At 44.0% G+C, this 21483-nt stretch overlaps 1 protein-coding gene across 3 annotated transcripts in view; it reads right to left on the bottom strand.

Moving 5' to 3' along the window:
* Positions 1–21483, bottom strand: part of CACNA1A (calcium voltage-gated channel subunit alpha1 A) — a 288336-nt gene that overhangs the window by 158447 nt on the left and 108406 nt on the right. Inside the window, exons 1-3 of one of the 3 annotated variants that reach the window (XM_072721459.1) lie at positions 18357–18374; positions 18053–18135; positions 16084–16223 (exon numbers count right to left, since the gene is read on the bottom strand). In XM_072721459.1, the coding sequence (XP_072577560.1) occupies positions 16084–16223; positions 18053–18067 (155 nt within the window). In that variant the 5' untranslated portion in view covers positions 18068–18135; positions 18357–18374. The other 2 variants (XM_072721458.1, XM_072721457.1) reach the window with 2 other exon arrangements.

The raw sequence follows: 21483 nt of genomic DNA, 5'->3' as shown, positions 1-21483 counted from the left end.
CTCAAGGTTGTGATCTTAGGGTGCTGGGATCGAGCCCTGTACCAGGTTCCCTGCTCAGAGAGGAGTCTACTTCTGCCTCCGTCTCTGCTCCTCCCTCTCTACACTCATGCTCACTCTCTCTCTCTCTCTTAAATAAATAAATAAACTATTTTTTTTAAAAAGGTAAGAGGTTTCCATTCAGCTTTGACCAGGAGCAGATGACATTAAGGAAGAAGAAAGGAAGGAAGGAAGGAAGGAAGGAAGGAAGGAAGGAAGGAAGGAAGGAAGGAAAAGAAAGAAAGAAAGAAAGAAAGAAAGAAAGAAAGAAAGAAAGAAAGAAAGAAAAAGAAGAAAGAAAGAAAGAAGACGGAAGGAAGGAAGGAAGGAAGGAAGGAAGGAAGGAAGGAAGGAAAAGAAAGAAAGAAAGAAAGAAAGAAAGAAAGAAAGAAAGAGAAGAAAGAAAGAAAGAAGAAGGAAGGAAGGAAGGAAGGAAGGAAGGAAGGAAGGAAGGAAGGAAGGAAGGAAAAGAAAGAAAGAAAGAAAGAAAGAAAAGAAAGAAAGAAAGAAAGAAAGAAAGAAAGAAAGAAAGAAAGAAAGAAAAAGAAGAAAGAAAGAAAGAAGAAGGAAGGAAGGAAGGAAGGAAGGAAGGAAGGAAGGAAGGAAGAAATATCAAAAGCCCGGTTGACATAAGGAGACAGACTGCATGGCTGTGAACTGTGCTGTGTTTACATAGCAGGCAAGAAATCTGTTCCCTCGCTTCAATGGCACATGAGGGCTCAGAACTCAGATATCAAGTCGAGATTTGATAAAAGCTGTGTGATCTTCCCCACCTTTAGTTCCCAGGTGGCCATATGATGGGCCCTGGGCTCTCAGCAGAGCCTTTGCTGGCACTTCCTTTCCTTTTCACTGTGTGACTGACATGGTAATAATAACACGTCATCTCTGTTTCTTGCTAAAAGTCAGGAATAAAAAGGAAGGGTAAGGTGTGGCACCAATGACTAACAGAAGTCAGGGCAGAAGGCCTCAGGGGACCAGAAATCAGGGTCTCTATGGTTCCAGTGAATAACTTCTTGGGTACACCCTCTTTGCAATATGATGTACTGCTTCTCCCACTAAGAGATGGGACCTATTGCCCCACTCCTTGAATCTGCACTGGCTTTACTGCCTGCTCTGGCCATCAGTGGCTGAAGTGAGGACATTGCATTCCTGAGACTGGCCCTCCAGAGGCCTGTGTACTCCCTCTTTCTTCTAGAAACACTGCTTCTGCCATATGAACAGGCTCACACTAGCCTACTGGAGGATAAGACCACATGGAGCAGAGCACAGTGGGTCCAAGCAAGACCATCCTAGACCAGCCTACAGCCAACCAACATGCAAGCAGGAGAGCCACCCAGCTGCCCCACAACTGACCACAGATGCATGAATGAGCTTACCTGAGATGAGATGAAGTGCCCCTTTGAACTGCCAACCCTCAGAATCATAAGCTGAATAAATGCTGTCACTTTAAGCTTCTGGGTTTTGGCATTGTTTGCTATGCACCACTATTATGGCACTATGTAACTGATATGAAGGAGCATACAGAAGAGATGATTATAAGGTGAATGAAGACAGTTTTAAAATAAAATGTTCTGACTTTAAATGTACCCTTTTAACCAAATAGAAAACCAAAAGTTAGAACAGTCTCTAGAAGGGTTAGAAAAGTGAAATACTTTCCCACGCTCTCTCAGAGCTAGATGTGGCAATGTATTTCTGGCCATGAAATATAAGTAGATTCTCGATGGATAGTTTCTGGGAAAGATTTTGCTCTGTCTGCTGCAGAAATTGGCAGAGCTGGGTGGGGTCATCTTGTCCCTACTTCTTCCTGCCTGGAAAGTGGACATGATGCTGAAAGCTCCAGCAGCCATCCTCCAACCATGAGGTAAAGGCCAAGAGATTGGCCAAGAGATGCCAGCCAATGCCAACCAACACCTACCACCAACTTTTTGTAACATGACAAAAAATAAGCCCCCATTTGTTTAGGCCACCACAGGTTGGATCTTCTGTTACTCACGATTTCTGAGCCACACAAGACTTCACAATAGGAGCACAGAAACCAGACTTCTTCCTTATACAGATGTGAACACATGAATTGCTATGCCATTCCCAGTGGAGAGACTACCCTGCTAATACAATTCTCACCTCACCATCAGAGAAGCCCAGTTTACTCATTTCTCCCTTTCTGGAACAAATTCTACTCCTTGCTGCCAGCCAAAGACAATGCAAAATGTTGCTAACTCATCCCCAATTCTGGACCCTGGATTTGAATCCTGCTTGGCTCATCTGCTTCAACTTTCTATGCCTTTTATTCACTCTGACCTCTGTTCTTCTCTGCACAGAAGTCCCATGCCCCTCAGGCCAGGAAGGAGAGAGTCCTTTGTCTCCAGAATATAAGTGGAGCCCAAACTTCCCAAAGGTCTAGGGTCTGGCTTTTAGCTGCTCCTCCTCCTTTATCCTTTCCCTGCAGAGTGGTTATTGTCAATTCCCATTTGGGGCTAACAGGGTGAGCTTTGTTTTTATCTCATTTCTGCTGGCTAGAGATGAACCGACCCTCAAAATCCTTTGCCAGGATAACTAAGGAATTGAGTGTAAAAAAACCAGGTGAGTGTAGCCATCAAAGTAGACACTCTGGGTGCTGTGCCCATGTCCCTCATTGCTCACTCTGAACATCTATGATGTTCTGGCCACAGAAGGGTGCTCAGTCTGAGTGCAGAGCCAGGACAGCAGGGAGCACAGGCTCCAGGATGATGTCCCAGCCCAGCCCCCTCACTCCTTCGGTGAGCTAACTCTGAGGGATTTGTGCTACTTGCCTCCCAAAATTCTCCAGGGAGATGACACAAGCACTGGATTGCTAACGGCACTAACTCGTTGGCTAATGCAACCCTTACTAGCTATCTTCTCTTCATTATCTTACCCCTCTAGTCTCCATCTGTGTTTCATGGGATCTCCAAACAAGCTGCTGGCCTGAAAATCTCTCCCCCAGCATCAGTCTGAATTCTGGATTGCAAACACCAGAAACTGGCTGTCTGTCTGAGGCATAGAAGGGATTTTTAGGAAGCTCAGATAATCAGCCAGAGTCCAGAGGAGGGGACTTGGAAAGTGGGCAGGAGCACTGCATGCAGACCAACAACCTCCACTGCAGCAGGCTGCCAGGAAGGAAGTCAGGAACCATCTTTTTGTGTTTGAAACATTCTACTTTCCAATTCCTGAGTCAGGGAGCGTGTGAGTGGTTGAGTTTAAATCACACACCCTGATTACCAAAGGGTGGAGAGAGGACGACTTCCTTCTCCAGAAACCTTCAGTTTGTGAGTGAGTGTGGAGCCTGTGATCCAGGAGTACTACGCATGAAGGGGTGGGGGTGGGGGGGGTTCTCCCCAGATTGGGAGAGGGGAGTGGATGTTGGATGCCACTACCAGGAGCCAATGTTCTCTACAGCGAACTAACTGGTCTGTGGAACTGGGCCTGGAGAAGCACTCATAATTATTATCATCATTATAATTATAGTTATTAGTGTTATAATAGCTAACAGCACTGAGCACTTATTCTGTGCCACTTTCTAAGTGCTTTATGTATATTATCTCATGGAATCCTACCTTTTGAGGTAGGTACGACTATTATTCCCATTTCACAGATGAGGAAGCTGAGGCTCACAGAAGCACCAAGGCCCTTCTTTTTTCTTCAAACCATCCCTCAGTCAATACCATCCCTAAATCTACTCCACCACGTGTCAGACAGGAGCTCATTAAAATTTTCAAACAACTCTACTAGGTAGGGTGTGTTCTTATTCCTGTTTTCCAGATGAGGGGTGCTAAGATTCAAGGAGGCACAGTCATCTGCCAGTGGTCACATAACTGAGGAATAGAGCTGTGTTTTGAATCTATTCAAACTCCTAAGCCCGTGGTCCCAACCACCAACGTGTATGTTTCTTCTGGAGTTGCCCACACGAGGAGGAGCTGATGGGCAAAGCAAGGTTGCAATCTGAAGGCTCTACTACCTGAGTACCTCTCAATGTAGGACTCGCCCCTGAAGCCAAAATTCATCAGACATATCACTACCGAGAAGTCACGCAGGGTAGAACCTCAATTTCTGCTGCCCTGGTGGATTATATCCTTGCTCTACGAGACACAGCCTCTCTAGTGAATTTCCTATATATCCCCAAGTGAAACCATCCCAAACACACCCTTCCCATTTCATGAAGATCTGTCCAGATGTTTTGGTATGATGTAACTAGAATTTTATTTAGGAGGAGATGCATAATAATATGTGACACCATTTTCTTCAACTTTCTAAACATGCCCACCATTTCACTCTTCCGATAAAAAAGAAAACTTGTAAAGGAGAGGAACAAGACCGGGACATCAAGCTAGTCCCCAAATGAGTTCACCCAACCCTCAAACCCTGGCACAGATGGTAGAAAATACCAATACTTTTCCTCCTTCATTTGCTTTTCAATCAGATCTTTGCCACCAGGACTTCATGTATCCCTATTACCCCCTATGGACAACCATTTACTCTTTTCCTCCTGATTACAAAGCCCCAATGGTTTTCTCCTCTCTTGGGCTGCAACTGATGTAGGTGACTGGGCCTGCCTCTCTTCCTAACTACCTGCCCACTGAATCTTCTGTTTCTTTCCTCTTCCTCCCTCTGATCCCTAAGTGTGGGTGCTTCTCTGACCCTGCGTTCCTGTTTGTTATGCCACCATACCTGCAGAGCTCAGACATTTTCCAGCCTTACCCAACCTCTTTGTGGTTGACTCTCAAGGCCAGACAGGCCAGGCAGGCTTTAACCATATCTACATGTGTCTAAAAAACATTTTGACTTTGATGTCTTGCAGGGATCTCAGCATGACTGAAATAAGTTCCCACTAGAAGCGCCCTGTGCCCCTGCAATGGAACCACCATGCTACCCGGTCAACAGTTAGATGATGATCATGTTCTAGAATGTTCTTTTTTTTCTGGGAAAGAGTCCTTAAATCCATCCTTTCCTTCATATTTCCATTATCATCCCAGATATGGAATCACCGCAATTCTAGGACCTGCTCCACCACAGGGATTCTCCTCCCCACCCCTCTCTCCTCTTGACTACATTTTACTGCTAAAAATTATCCATCTAATCTTCATCTCAACCCAACAAGGTAGGTATTAATATGAATCTCATTTAACAGATGAGTAAAATAAAGACTGCTTAGTAAATCTTAGTAAATCATTTGCCCAAAGCCACACATCTTCTGAGCATGAGAGCCAGGATTTGAACTCACATCCCCAAAGTGATGTCCTGTGTTACATGGGAGAGTTAAGTTCTGGTTCTGAAGTAAAGTGAACAAAGGAAAAATTGCATAGGCTCAAAAACACCCTCAACAAAACTTTAAATCATCCACAAAGTACAACATGTATGGTTTTGCATATTTAAGCCTGGGCAGTAATAAGCATGTATAATGTGGGCAGTAATAGGTGATATAAAAAAATCTAAATAGTATGCTTCATGTGACAGATACTGCTAACTGACCCAAAAGCCATTTCCCTCTCCCCCATCTTTTTTATGAACAGAACTAGCCTTCCATAAAATGGCAAAAATGCCAGACACTCAGGTTTCTGGTCTACCTTGAAGCTGGAAATGGTCATGTGACCCAGGTATACCCAATCAGATGTAGAGGGAAACCTGTTGGGAACTTCTGGGCAAAATTTGTTTCTCCTAGATAAAAAAGAAAAGCCGCTAATGAGACTTTTCTCTCTCAGCCATTACTTTCCTGCTTTTGAATGAGGCTCTGAGAGAAGACGTGGCAGCCACTTTGCCACCTTGGGGCAACAAATCATGAGGTCAAAATCCATCTCACTGAGGGGAATGGGAGGACATCACTGAGCCATTTAACTGATCCTGGTCCACAGATTTGTGGATTTCTAAGTCAGGTAACAAAAACGTCTACTTAATGCTAAAGCCCCTTCAGAAATCTCTTCTGTTACTTGAAGAGGAAAAAAAGCAGCCCTACCTCATATACTGGGTCCTATGAAGAACATGAATCATGCTTATTCCTTGGAAAAATATTCACTAAACACAATGGCAGATAGAAATGACCTCACTATTTAACTATTATCTTTATGCTTTTTCTTTTTCTATGTATGCCAATTATATAACAATGATTTTGTATAAGTCAGATTTGCATAGAATGCAGTTCTGCTACACACTTAGCAGTTTCTGCTTTGAGAACATCCAGGGCTATTTTCTATGAATCAAAACTCATCAGTCTAGTTTACAAAGACCTCTCAGTCTGATCCCTCCTGTCCACTCAATCTTATAATGATTCAACTTCACATCCCTGGCATACCAACATGAAGCAAATGAAATAAGCATTAGCCACATTTTAGTGCCCAGAGCAGGGCTTAAAAGAGTTTTAGGTTTCCGTCCTGTCTCTGTTCCTGCTGCCAGAGTTTCATCTCCTGAAATTCTGTGGGTGGCCTCCAAATATGCCTGTGAACAGTGAAAACAAAACAACCCATGACCTCCAGCACCAACTATGTCTATTCAGCACCACAAAAGAAAACTTGACTTCTAAAATCAAAGCTTCTTAGGGTGGAAGGGACTCTTGGGCATGAAGTATTTGATACTTTTTAGCCTGTGATATCTCCAAAAGACGTTTACACATAGACAAGTTACACACTTAGAAAATATATTCCAGCTGACTGTTTCAGTGCCCAACCTGCACAACCATACACAGTAGGCCTGAGAACACACCCCTTGCTCAGACCCCCCACTTGCACACAAACCTGTTCATTCTTGTGCCACTTTTATTAATGCAAAGTACCTAAGAAAGCTGATTTTAGGAGTTTTAGAGCTCAACACGTAAGACACGCCATAACTCCTGGGGCAGGACCACAGCCAATGGGCAGGCTTATCCTTGTCACAGTACATATAATAGTTAAGCCAGCATTTCCAGCTGCCCTCCAAAACTGCACCATCTGATCTAGACCAGGCGAAAGGTCTGGAAAGGGAAAGGGGCTTCTGTGCCTCAGTTTATTGAACACAGAAACTTCCCTCAGCATTGGCAGGTTATAGGTACCATCGATTCAGTCATTCTGTCAGAAACATTTATTGAGTGCCTACTGTGTGCCAGGCACTATTCTAGGCATGGGCAATAGCACCATGAGCAGGAGAAACCAAATCCCTGTCTGCAGGGAGCTTATTAGTGGAGGAGACTGGCAGAAAATAAATACAATTTCTAGTTTGTTGGAAAGTGGCAAGTGCACAGAAAAGAAGGAGGAAGTGTCAGAATTGTTAGAATTGTAGATAAGGAGCCAGGGACATTGGTATAAAATCTTAAAGATGAGGAAATGGATTGAGAGGTGCATACCAGGCATATGGCACTGCAAGTACATGGGCCCCGAAATGGAAATATGCCTGAAATGTTCAAGCAGCGAGAAGCCAAGTGAACAAGGGTGGCGGCTGCTTAGGGTGGGAGATGATGGGGGGAGATCAGAAAGGTTCTTGTGGGCCATGGTGAGGATTGTGGCTTTTACACTGAATAAGACAGGAACCACAAGAAAGATGTGAGCAGAAGAGTGATTTGATCTAATTTATGTGTTAAAAGGATCTTTCTGGCTGCTTGTGTTAACAGGCTGTGGGGGAGGAGGGTAGAAGCAGAGAAACCTGGGCATAGGCTGCTCCAACAAGCTGCCTGAGAGATGATGATGGCTTAGCCCAGGTGATGGCAGTGGAAGTGGAAGGAGACAGAAACTACAGAATTTTCAAAAGGACTAACCATGAGAGAGGAGGTGTCAAGATTTTTAACCAGAGTTCCTAGAAGGATAGAACTGTCATTTAATGATATAAGGAGACAGGAACAGAGATATGAGAAGGATTCACAGGAGTTCAGTTTTGGACATCTTGAGTGTGAGATGCCTGTGGACTCCTCCCCATTCGGGGACTGTAAGAGAGCTCTGGGCAGAAGACTTAAGTTTGGGGGACATCAGTACAGAAGGTATTTAAACCATTGAGATTGGCTGACATCACCAAAGAGCTCATTATAGCCAGATAAGTCAAGAAAAATGGGGCTTCAATTTTCCTAGACCCCACCCCACCAAACCTCAGCTTTACAATTCTGCCACACAACCCCACTGAAGGTGAGGGCTTGCTGTCTCTGGATCAGGCCCAGGTCCTCCCCAGAGAGAAGAATGTCCAGTTTCTACAACCTCTGTCACAGCAGAGCATCTCCAGTGCCTATAGCCCCTTCCTGCAAAAAGCAAAGCACAGTGTTTCTCACTTGGCAGCCTCTGCCTCAGCCCCAGGCACCCACTTGCTTCCCGTTCCGCTGAGATTTCCTCTGCCCGCCAGGCAGCTGCCTCCTGGCCCTGGCGAGAAAAGAGGAGTCATTTAGCCCTGCAAACTGTAGAGGCAGTGGCCAGATGCCTCTCTGGAGGCAGGCTGGTGTTTGTCATAGCAATTCAAGGGGACAAGCCCTCAATCAGTCCCTAAACCTGCTGAGAGATGAATAGCAAGGTCTTCTCCAGCCACACAAGGAAACTGGCCAAGAAGCTCAGTATGGAGCAATGTCACCTAGCCATCTGGTCCTCACTCAGGTCCTCCCTACTCCAGTCAGGGGTGGAGGGAGAAAGGGAGGACATCTTTATCTGGCCAAGTGTGCTGTGCGCTGTCCAGAGTGCTGAAATCTCTAACCCGCCACGCTTCAAACTATTACGGTTCCAAGATAAGGACTCTGGGGAGATGATGCTTGGAATTACAAGGGATAAACTAGAAAGCAAGAAGTCAGTAAAGGGTGCACTAATGAATGGGTATCATTGTGAGCAACTGGTATTCAATCCTGTGGAGGGCCCTTTGAGAGGTAGGACACTCCTCCAAGTCTTCTCGCTGAGCAATGGGGAAGCCAGGCTATTTATACACTTGACTCCCTCTCTCACTGGTTAAGGGCTGCTCCTAGGGGGTGCTAAACGTCTATCATGTGGGCTGAACAAACTTCTGTGATGCTGGAGAAGACCCTCCAGCACAGATGCAGAAAGATAAGAATGCTGGAGGTAGAAAGAAGTTAGCTTGTATGGGAACTGCCCACTGCAGGTAAACTCAGAGATGAGTGGGATAAATATAGAGTGGGGCACTTGCAGCATCTACCACACACCTCCAAAGGGATATGTTCTAATTTCTTTCCCTTCAATCCATCAACTCCCATTTATGAAGAACTCAGAATGGCCTAGGGGCTCCGTTCATGGTGTTGGCTGCAATATTGCCTTCTCCAATCCCTACCACAGCCCAAGGAAGCAGACACTACCCCTTTTCTAGGTGAGAACACTGAGGCTTGGAGGGATCCATGCACATTCTCAAGTTAATCACTGGCAGAGATCCCTTGAGCCCTGAAGCCCAAGTCTTAACCATTGGTTGATACCAGTCTCCCATTTCTGGACATCTCTTTTGCCCATTCCACACCCCCATGCTACAGAGGAGTCCAAAATGGGGAAGAAAAGTAAAGATCCCCCCTGGAAAACCTGACTTAAAAAATAGTATAAGACTCAAGAACATGGATTCTGGCTCCAGATCTACCTGAGTTCAAATCCTGGATCAACCACTTATGAGATGGGTGACACTGGGCAAGGTGTTTAGCCTCTTTGAGCCTTAGTTTCTTCATCTGTAAAGTAGGCATAATAGTGATACTTAATTCAGAGGGCTGTAAAGATTAACTGAGCATATATACATACATAGTATATCATGTTATGAGTGCCTTCTAAGTTCTAATTTGTCAATGTTGCCAATGCTGTTAATAATAAGTATTATGTCCACAAGGATACCAGGCTGAATACAGCTCTTTGAACTTAACTTGAGCCCCAGGGTATCCTAGTTTTAGGGTACTGTCCCAGCAGAATGGTTGAGATCCCAATCCATCCCTTACTAGCCAGGGGACCCTGTGCAAGTAGCTTGACCCCTCTGAGCCTCAGATTCACCTCTAAAAAAGGCTTGTGGAACTGAAGTGTGATAATGCACATAAAATTTTTAATATAGTGCTGGCATACAGTAAATGCTTAATAAATGATGGGAATAACAAGCCTGGCAACCAACATCATTACTATCACTGTTGTTGTATTACAAGATGGAGAAGCTAGTTCCTGCCGCTAGAAAGTGAGGCTGTTCCTCGTGGAACACAGTTCAGTCAGTAAACATCATGACAACCAAATGCTTCGAACAATAAAAAGATCAATGCTCTCTCAACAATAAAACTCTCTGAATGATAAAAAGCATTTGTGCCATACTAGGGAATCCTTCTGATACTGAGGGTGACTGAACCACAAGGGGAGAAATTAATGCAGAGAAACATTAAAATAAAATGCATCTGATATTTACAGAGGCTGTTAGTCTCATGAGTTAGAGTACTGATTGGGTTTTGTTGTTGTGTTCAGAATGGTGTTTTTATTTTCAGGCAACTCAGAACAGCAACATGGGAGGTGAAGGAAGGAGAGAGTGAAGAGTGGCCACATGTGTTTGTTAAATTAATCAAAAAGGGAAGACAGCATGAGGTGTGTGACTCTGGTCAAGTCATTTTAATACCACTGGGCCCCAGTTTCTTCAGCTGTATAAGGGGGAACCAAAATTATTTTCTGAGGCTTCCTTTCTATATCTCTGGAAAGGGGCCACAGGCTGGATACTCAAAGGATAGAAGAAAGGAAAAGGCAGGACTTTAATGGCAGAAGCTCAGGAGGGGGCATTTTTTTAAAAAGATTTTATTTATTTATTCATGAGAGAGAGAGAGGGGCAGAGAGAGAAGCAGGCTCCCTGCACAAAGCCCGATGTGGGATTCGATCCCAGGACTCTGGGATCACGTCCTGAGCCAAAGGCAGACGCTCAACCTCTGAGCCACCCAAGCATCCCAGGAGGGGGGCATTAATCATCTACACCACTCCCACTGCCCTCAAACTGGGGTTTTAGGCTCCTTGATGTGAACACAGCTTCTGATTCTGGAAATTTCCTGATTTGCCATCATCCCAGTGTGATTTTGGGCAAATAACTTAGCCTTTCTGTGTCTTAAATCCCTTGTGAGTGAAATAAAGGGTTTGGACCTGCCAGAGTCCACTGAGTCCTAAAATTCGTTGATGCTATGAAACAAAGCCAACATCCTTACCTGATGGTCCCTGAGTAGTTAGGTATTTTCTTCACTTCTGATACTCAATAAAACTGCCCAAAGTCTGGGACAGTTTGTAGAACCTTCCAAAAAGGAACCTTCATTTTTTACAGAGCCATGAAATGTCAGAGTTGGCAAGGACCCAGAGCTCATTTGTCCCATGCCTTATCTGATGTCAGAGTACCTGTTATAGACTCCTGGGCTGTTTGACTATATCAATGCAATGGTCCCCACCTCCATAAACAGTTTGGTGCATTTTCCAGAACACTCTGATTCTCAGAAGTGTTACCGCTTTGCAGCCATTTATTTTACTGAGCACCTATGTGCGGTACAGGGTCTAAGCCTGTGAATGCAAAAACAATTGTCTTCAACCCTACCCTGGTAACATCCACAGTCTCTTTTGTTAACATGCACAATTATATTATTTGACCTCCCAGATGTTTATATATATTTGAGCATTACAGCCAAAGCTCTGTCATCTCAGAAATACAGCCAAGCTTCTGAAACTTTCCTCTTACACGATTTCAATTTAACGATCAGACCTTCAAATACAATAGAAGCACACTTCAAAGGGGTTTGATAAAATTGCAAAGTTAGAGTCTCTAGAGGCCTTGAACTACACAGAACAAACCAAACTCAATGGGTACGATATTTTGTGTCAAACTTTACACAAGAAGGCGGCACGAACCTTATTAATCCATGAAAAATGAATGGTGTTTTAATGCTGCGGTTCACTTAGAAATGTGAGAAGACAATGAGTTAATCAGAAAGCGCTCATTAAGGCCATGTTGTCTCCGTGTCAGATTAATACACTCAGGTCCCCTCCCCCTGGAACCCGGAACTGAGAGTGTACTGCATTTGTATGACAGCATCACTACACAGAAGGCTGGCTTTGCAGGGCTTTTTGTCCCTGCTCTCCATTCCTCACTTACAGCCCAACAGGAGACTAAAGAGCCCCTTGGAATCTGAAGTAATGAAATTTGAGCTGTGTGCTTGATTTGAAGGAGGTAGAACCACCAGACAATGAAGAAGAATGGCTGATTATGGGAGAAGCAACAGGGAGACAAGCAAGAGAAAGGAAGGCAGGAAAAAATGAAGAGGGAAAGGAAGAGGGGTAAGAAAGGAACAGAATGGTGGTTTCTTGTGTTCACAGCAAGACCCCCTGAGAATCTAATGAGAACTATAGACCAGAAACATATAATCTTTGCATGCAATTTCAGAGGGTTCATGGATCCCATTAATTCTAACTATGGGCTTCCATCTTTAGAGCCTATCTGTCTCAGATAAATTTCTCCTCTAAAGTCTTATCAGATGTTAAAAACTAGAAAAAAAAAAGAGCTCCTTGTTGTAATCAAGGGGCAGATGCAAATGTCCCAGTGGCTAACTAACTTATCACATGGCCACCTTTCAACTTAATGACCATTTAGTGAGACTTATGACATGCTCAATGGTACACGAGCTTCTCTAGATGTTCCAAGAACCATGTAAAAAAAAAAAAACAAAACACAGGGATTTTTTTTAAGGCTTCTTCCTTCCAGCAAGGTCAAGCCAGTCCCTGCCAACACAAGTCAGCCTCCCCAGGGAGCATAAATTGGCACAACCACTTTGCAGAGCTATTTGGCAATGCCTCATGAAGCCAAGGATGCACACAGTACACAACTCAGCAGTTCCACTCCCAGGTAGATGCCCTAGAGAAATCCACTGGCGAGAGTGAGGGGACAGCTTGGTTCAAAATAGCCCAAAGCTGGAAACAACCCAAATAGATAAACACATGGTAGGATATTCATACTGCAGAATATTATGCAGCAGTGAAAACGGATCAATGAGACGTAGACTTGTCAATCATATTAATCTCGTGGTGAGTGCAGAAGGAAGACTGTAGAAGGAAACGTTTACAGAGAAACTTAAAACTGTGAAAAAATGCACTATATATATTTCTTATACACTTACATAACCAAAATGTAAAATAGGTACCACATATTTCTTATATTTTTATTAACACGTATGTAAAAGGGTAAATACATAACTGGAAATAAACACAAAATTCAGGAAGGTCTTCTGCACAGGGAAGAGAAAGAGACAAGGCCAGCAAAGGAAACACAGAGGACTCACACTGTATGAGAAAGGTTTCATCATGGGGGGGCCTGGGTGGTTCAGTGGGTTAAGCGTCTGACTCTTGGTTTTGGCTCAGGTCATGATCTCAGGGTCGTGAGGCTGACTCTTACATTGGGCTCCACATTCAGTGCAGAGTCTCCTTGAGTTTCTTTCCTTCTCCCTCTGCCCCTCCATCCCCAGTACTTGCACACACACACTCTCTCTCAAATAAATAAATCTTAAAAAAAGAAAGAAAAACAAACAAACAAATGTTTCATTTTGATCACCTTCCTGTCCTCATCTCTTCCAGTCTCTCCTTCATTACTCTGTTCCAGCCACTCTGGCCTCCTCACTTTTCATCAAACATACCAGATACATTCCAGCCTCAGGACCTTCACCTGTGCTGTTCCCTCTGCCTGGTGCTTTCCTTCTTCAGCTATCCTCAAGGCTCATTCACTTACCTCCTTTAGGTTTTCTTTTTTTTTTTATTTTTTTTTATTTTTTTTTTCCTTTAGGTTTTCATTCAAATACTGCCTTCCCAAGAAAAGTATTCCTTGGTTTCCAGCCATCCTGCCCATAACATGTCCTTTTCTTTCTCTGATTAATTTTTTCTCTGTCCCCTGCCATCTAATACACTAGATATTTATTCACTTATTCATTTATATAGTCTTTCTTCACCACTTGACTATCTTTTGCACAAAAGGAGGGACTTTTATTTGTTTTGTTTACTGCTGTGTCCCAGAGCCTAGCACATAATAGCTATACAAAAAATATTCATTGAATGAATATTTGCATATACAAGTATTTGTTATACTAGTCTCTACTTTTTGAGTGTCTAAATATTTTTGTTATGCACTTAAAAAAAGATTTATTTATTTTTTTTTAAGATTTATTTATTTTTAGAGTGAGGGTGTCCACAAGTGGTAGGGGAGGGGCAGAGAGAGAGAGAGAGAGAAAATCTCAAGCAGACTCCCCACTGAGTACACAGCCCGATGCAGGGCTTGATCTCATGACCCTGAGATCACGACCTGAGCCAAAATCAAGAGTCAGATGCTTAGTGGCCTAAGCCACCCAGGTGCCCCTTTATTATAGAATTTTAACAACAACAACAACAACAACAACAACAACAATGTCAGCTATTAGGATGTTTTACAGACGAGTTTCCTACTAAGGTAAGAAATAGGTGCCAACATCACAATACGTCTCTGGAACCTACCAAGGTCCCAAGCCACAGGACTGTGGGCACAACCAACAGAGGACCCTCAGGAAGCACTCAAGACTATTAGAGGCTAGCCCAGGATTCCACAACAGACCACTCGCATCTGAATGCCTCTACTAAAACAGCCCAATATAACAAAGCTCCTTTTGGGAAAAGCAGCATTGCTCTGAAACAACGAATGTGCTCAAAACCTGAATTATAGGAGCCCAGCCAACAGAGCATGGTGCTAAGACCCATGACATCTGCTAGGAGAGACAGGATCTGGAATAGCAATAGAGCGAGGAGAAATGTGATCCTAGAAGAGAATTATGACCCCACTGAGGTGAGCTGTGACCCTGCAGAGGGGAGCTATGGCCCTACCAAGAGAAGCTGTGATGCTGCAGTGGGGAGCTGTGACCCTACAGAGGGGAGCTGTGACCCTGCAGAGGGGAGCTATGAGGAATGAATAGAGGTCTTGGAAGACAAGCCAATCTTAGCTTGGAGGAGAGGAGTTGGAGTGGAAGGTACAGAGGAGCCAGAAATCAGCATGAAATGGTAATGTCTATGCTGGCATCTGTTACAGGACTTTTAGGTCCCTGACAGAGCCTGACTGGCTACTCAGCAAATCCACCTTCCTTTCCTTCTAAGCACAGACTGATGTTTCCCAGCTTCCCCTGCAAGGATCTGTGTCATGTGAATAAATTCTAGTCAAAGGAATAGGAAAGGAAGAGGCATGTGCCAGGCCCGTAAAACCTCTCTAATATCACTTTTCATGCTAATTTCTCTTCTGTGGTTTGCTGCAGACAATCACAGAGTGCTTGGAGGCTGTGAGTCAAGAATGAGGAGCCACAATGTAGCAAAGGCCTGGGTTCCCTCAATCACTGCTTGGAGAAGAGAGATCCACCAACACGGAACAACTGTTTTGGACTTTCAATGAATGAGAAATAAATCTCTGTTGTGTGTAAGACATCACCTTGTTTTTCTCTATTGTCATAACAGCTAGTGTTACCTTATAGAGAGGGTCCTTGGTAGAAAGCATATACACACTCACCTTTCAACTATGGTGTGCTATATACAGATGCAACAACTCTTTGAAGCCAGTCACACTATATGTTATCTAGTTTTATTTTCTCCATAGCCCTACCACAAATTGTTGCACCCAGAAGTTCTCAACAAACATTTACTAGCTGGAAATCAAGACCAACTGGAAATAAAGGCATCCCCAAGTGAGGCAAGAGGACCACACATGCACAACAGTTAAAAACTTGAGTTCTGGAATCACACAATATCAGGTTCAAATTCCAGTTCCACTAGCAGGATGATCTTAGGCAAGTTCATATCTGTGTTTTGGATCTCTCTATGGTCATATGGGAATATTAATATTTCCTAATTCATTGGGTTGCTGTGAGGATTAAATGAGAGAATGCACAGAATGTTTTTTAGAAGCAGTCAACTCAAATAAGCCATTATTCTAATTGTAACCGAAAGCATTTGCGCAACATACAGCCAGGGTATGGAGGCGGGGTGCAGAAAGGCAGAGGCCTGTTGAAGAAGAACATGGAGACTCAGCCTTCCTGAGTCTAGCCTGGACACACTACCCATGATGTTTCCAAAGTCTTCAGAGTTCAAGATAATTCTAAGAAACACAGCATCTGACACTTACCCTGTTAGCACCACCACAAAGTCCATCACGTTCCAACCATTCCTTAAGTAAGAGCCTTTATGGAAGGCAAACCCCAGGGCGATGATTTTAATGCCAGCCTCGAAACAAAAAATTCCAATGAAGTATGGTTCTGTATCATCCTGGAAGGGAGAGAAGGTAAGTAAGGTCAAGATCTTTGGCTGGGCAAAGGGTGGCACAACTGGGGACCCAGCCCACCAGGAGATCTCTACCCATTTTCCCTCACCTGTCCTATCCTCTAGCACTCACTGCCCCCCAACACATCCTTCCCAGAGTTCTCTTGGCTGAAGGCTTTTGTAAGAGAAGTGGAAGTGTGGAGAAGACACTCTCTTTCTTTCCTTCTGGCCAATCTCATATATCACTTGGCCAAATAGAATGTTTGGACCCCTGGTATCCAGTAGGGCAGCCATGGATCACATGTGGCTATTTAACTGTAAATTAATTTAAATGAAATAAAATAAGAATTCACCTCCTCAGACACACTAGCCACATTCCAGTGACTACTATATTGGATGGTGCAAATGGATAGTACTTCCATCACTGGAGAAAATTCTACTGGAAAGCACCAGTTCAGTATCTTTGTCACTCACATCACTCAAGGCCTTTGAGGTTGGATCCTATACAACAACCTCACTTCTGGATCGGACACTTGTGAAGGTTCTCAGCTGGTATGTACCAGTATAGCCATTTAGGTTGCTAAAATATTGGAGTAACACTTCTGCATTTGTTTGCAAATGGCCAGGGCTCTAGTCCCTAGCCCCTCACTGAACCTCCTGCCAGTTTTTGGCTTCCAACTGATAGTTTATAATATCTGAAATTAAGCTTTAAGCTCTGCTCCATCAGAGCCCCTACATGGATGTTTTCCAAACTGTTAAAAGTTTCCCAAGCTTTAATTATTTGCATTCTGCCTTCATGATTCTTTCCCTATCAGCTTGCCATAGTACTACTATTTGCTTCCTGTTTTTCCAGTTGACTCTTTTTTAGTTAGCTTCAGCTTCAGCAAAAACAAAAAAATAAGTCTTGAAATCAAAAGTTTGGTGGGTTAGTGATATTTTTTAGATACAGATTATAATTCATAACTATTAAAATTCAGACGTCTTGGGACGCCTGGGTGGCTCACTGGTTGAACATCTGCCTTCAGTTCAGGGCATGATCCTGGAGTCCAAGGATCAAGTCCCACATCAGGCTCCCTGCATGAAGCCTGCTTCTCCCTCTGCCTATGTCTCTGCCTCTCTCTTCTCTGTGTCTCTCATGAATGAACAGATGAAATCTTTAAAAAAATTTAGATGTCTTGAGACCCATGTATATACTTTGTGGATTAGGAACAGATGGATTCTTACATCCCCCTCTACCTACATTTGAGCTATTACAGCTGGCTCTGAAAAGGTAACAGAAAGGGAAAAAGTCTCCTTTGTTGTACTGTCAGAAAGCCAACCAGGGGGCTTGGGGATGGATAGGGGGATCGAGAAGGATCTTAGTGCTAGTTTATAGCTCTGCCGAGTTTCACCAAATGAGTAACTTTGAATGAGGACTATGAATATCCCCCAAAGCTAACATCCATGACAGGAGACATAAAGGATAGAAGAACAAGCCAAATGACATCATATGCAAGCAACCAGGCTGACATCAGAATGTGGGACATGCCTCAGGGACATGGGATTGGTTTCTGCCAGAATCAAGGGCAGGAGGGAAAACAGTTGCTGTGGTATAAAAAGTTTAAGTGACATAACAAAATCTAGACCTTGCTTAGATCTGATTTGATCAAATGACTGAAAAATGTTATTTCCGAGACAATCACAAAGATTTGATTCCTGACTGGGTCTTAGATGGTTCTGAGCTCCATGATCCAGCTCTTGGCTCCAAGACTGTGAGCCCACTCTACCCTCTGCTCCCACGGCAGAAACTTGCCTCTAAAGTGAAAGACAGACCCCTCAAGAAAGACATCACTCACCAGTCGTTCAGACATTGGGGTCTTGTCATCGTCAGGTAGGTGTTGCTCCAGAGCAAGGACAATGCAGTTTGCTATGATGGTGGCTAAAATCATATATTCAAAGGGAGTATGGAGGAATTAAGGAAAATCTTTTCAGCTTATTTAGGCTCACAGCAAAACTCAGCAGAAGGTACAGAGATTTTCCCATATATCCCCTGCCCCCCACACCTGCCCCCCCATTATCAACATCCACCACCAGAGTGGTGCATTTGTTATAATCAATAAACTTACACTGACACATTATCACCCAAAGTCCAGAGCTTACATCAGGGTTCACTCTTGGTGCTGAATATCCCAGAGGTCTGGACAAGTGTATAATGACATGTATCCATCACGAGAGTGTCCCACAGAACAATTGTACTGCTCTGAAAAACCTGCAGATGACTTTTAAAGGAAAGTGTAGACGTTATTCCTCCATCTCACCTCCAACATTCATTAAGCAAATATTAATTCAGCACCTACTGGGGGCCAGGCCCTGTTATGGCCATTGGGGACAGAGTTTACAATAAAACAAACAAAAATCTCTGCCCTCATGGAAAAGAAGTGAGTGTATGAGATAACCACACACATAAAATGCTACAAAGTGGCGAATGCTACGCAGAGAAAAAGCAGAAAGGGAGACCGGCGGGTGCAATTTAAAGTACACTGGTCAGGGATGCCTGGGTGACTCGGTTAAGCATCCACCTCTTGATTTTGGTTCAAGTCATGATCTCAGGGGTCATGAGATCAAGCCCTATATCAGGTTCCATGCTCAGCAGGGAGTCTGCTTGAGATTCTCTCTCTCCCTCTCTCTCTCTGCCCCCCTTCTTGTGCATGCGTGTACTCCCTCTCTCTCAAATAACAAACACATAAATCTTTTAAAAAATAAATAAAGTACAATGTGATCAGATCTGACATCAAAAGCATGAGCAACAAAAGAAAAAACAGGTAAACTAAACATCATCAAAATTAAAAACTTTTGTGCATCAAAGAGCATCATCAAGAAAGTGAAAAGACAACCAACAGAATGAGAGAAAATATTTGCAAATCATGTATTTGATAAGGGTTTGGCATCCAGAATATATAAAGAACATTCACAACTCAACAACAAAAGGCAGTCCAATTAAATAATGGGCAAACGGCCTGAGCAGATATTTCTCCATAGACGATATTCAAATAGCCAATCAACACATGCAAGATGCTCAATATCCTCAGCTGTTAGGGAACTTCAAATCAAAACTACAATGAAAAAAAAAAAAAACCACAATGAGCTACCACTCCACATACACTAGAATAAAAAGAAAGAAAAGAGAACAGTAAGTGTTGGCAAGGATGTGAAAAACTGGAACTTTTGTGCATTGCTGGTGAGAACATAAAACAATGTGGCCTCTATGGAAAATAGTTTGGTGGTTCCTTAAAAAACCCACAGAATTACCATATGATCCAGTAAAATATATCTTAGGTATACACCCCAGATAACTGAAAAGGTACTGAAATGCATGTTCATAGCAGCACTATTCAAACAGCCAAAAAGTGAAGCAAACCAGATGCCCCTCAGTGGATGAATGGATGAACAAAATGTGATCTTTCCATACAATGGAATCCTCCTCAGCCATAAAAACGAAGTACTAGTACATGCCACAATGTGGAGAAACCTCAAAAACATGCTGAATGAAAGAAGCCAGACACAAAAGACCCCATACTGTATGGTTCTATATATGTAAAATGTCCATAACAGGCAAATCCACAGTCAGAAACCAGATCGGTGGTTGCCAAGGGCCGGGGGAGGGGTTTGGGGAGTGACTGCTTAATGTTTTGGAACTAGACAGAGAATGTACAACAAACACTATGAATGTACTAAATGCCACTGAATTAGTCATTTAAGAATGGTTAATATTGTTATGTGAATTTCACCTCAATTAAAATAAAAAGAATAATATGGTGGTCAGAGTAAGGCCTTTGAGAGGCTGATCTTTCAAGATCTGATAGAGGGAAGTCCATGTGGCTATTTCCAGAGGTAGCATTCCTTCTCCCTCCAGGCACAAACTCCTTCCTATATTCTAGGAATGCTCCCTCTGGGTTGATAGGAGGGTGTCCTGCTGGAAGGTCTGCACTTGGGGAGGGTCTGTTCTGCTCACTTACATTAGGGTCTGATCTGCTGGTCAGCTGGTAAACCAGAATGTCCCCTGTCCCCCTGCCAGACCCACAGAGGCACCCCCTACTCAGTCAATCTCTGAGAAGGAAGTTGGGTATAGTGAAGTGGGTGTCAAAGGGGAAAGCCACAGGGTACTGGTTGCTCTGGAGTAGATCTCCCCGACCTTGGCACTACCCAACACTCTGGGCCAGGTCATCCTCTGTGATGGAAGTGATGAGCAGCAGCCCTGGCCTCCACTCACCAGCTGCCAGCAGCACCCCCTCCTCTCCAGTTATGGCAACCAAAAGTGACCTCCAGATATTGTCATGTGTCCCCTGGGAACACTGGAATCCACTATTCTGCAAAAGGATCATAAAGTATGTTTTGGTGAACTTGGCCATGTTAAACCCTTGGCCGCCTCCCAGCCTTCTCCCTTGGAAGCTTAACTTGCCTTGTTCTGTCCTTTGGCCCTAGACTTAGGTTTGGCATTTTTGAAGCTCCATAAAAGCAAGGAATCCTATAGGCTGGCGGAGTTGGAGCACATACTCACTTTCCAGGTGGGAAAAGAAAGTCTGGAATGGACAAGCTGGGAGTAAGAGTCTAAGTAAACCAGGAAAACCAGGCCTTCTTGGTCACCGGCTTTGGCCTTTGCCTCCAGCTGAAAGCGGCTGAGCCGCGCTCCGTGCACACTCTGAAAAGCAAATCTGACACTCAGGGCAATTTGGGGAGCCAACAAAAGCCGGCCCTGCCGACGAGTGCCTCTGATTGGCTTCCTGCCTCCGAGCTGACAGTCATTAGGAGCAGAGAACAAAGCTGGGCTATGTTGCACAAATACTCCATTCTGCCTCACCCTGCAGCCCAGAAAATAAGAGACAATATTTGTATACAGAGAAGCAACGCCAAGCCCTTCCCTGGCCTCCTCTTGCCGAGGCTTCTGCAGCCATGATTTGAATCTGATGATTTCACTTCCCTTCTCTGCCAACTAGCTCCTTGCTCGCTTTTGTATGGAGCTGCCCGCTCACTCCTGGGGTGGGGGTGGAGGGTGGCCTCCTGCCCCTAAACAGCTGGGACGTGACTTCCTCTCCATCAGACTTGAGCTGAGGTTCCAGGAAGAGTCCCAGAAGACTGGCAGCAAGCAGCACTTTTATGGGTTGCATTATCAGGGTTTCAATTGCCCAGTGTCGCCCAGATCTCAGAGCTTTCTGAGTACGGCAATGAGGCCTTCGCATGGGGGAGAATGGAAAGAGGCTGCCCACTCCTACCTTATTGCTTTTTCTTA

Source organism: Vulpes vulpes, chromosome 9 (assembly GCF_048418805.1).
Source record: "Vulpes vulpes isolate BD-2025 chromosome 9, VulVul3, whole genome shotgun sequence".
In the NCBI taxonomy this organism is placed as follows: domain Eukaryota; kingdom Metazoa; phylum Chordata; class Mammalia; order Carnivora; family Canidae; genus Vulpes; species Vulpes vulpes.
Note: the sequence above shows the minus strand (reverse complement) of the source record. Positions and strands in the feature narration are given on the sequence as shown.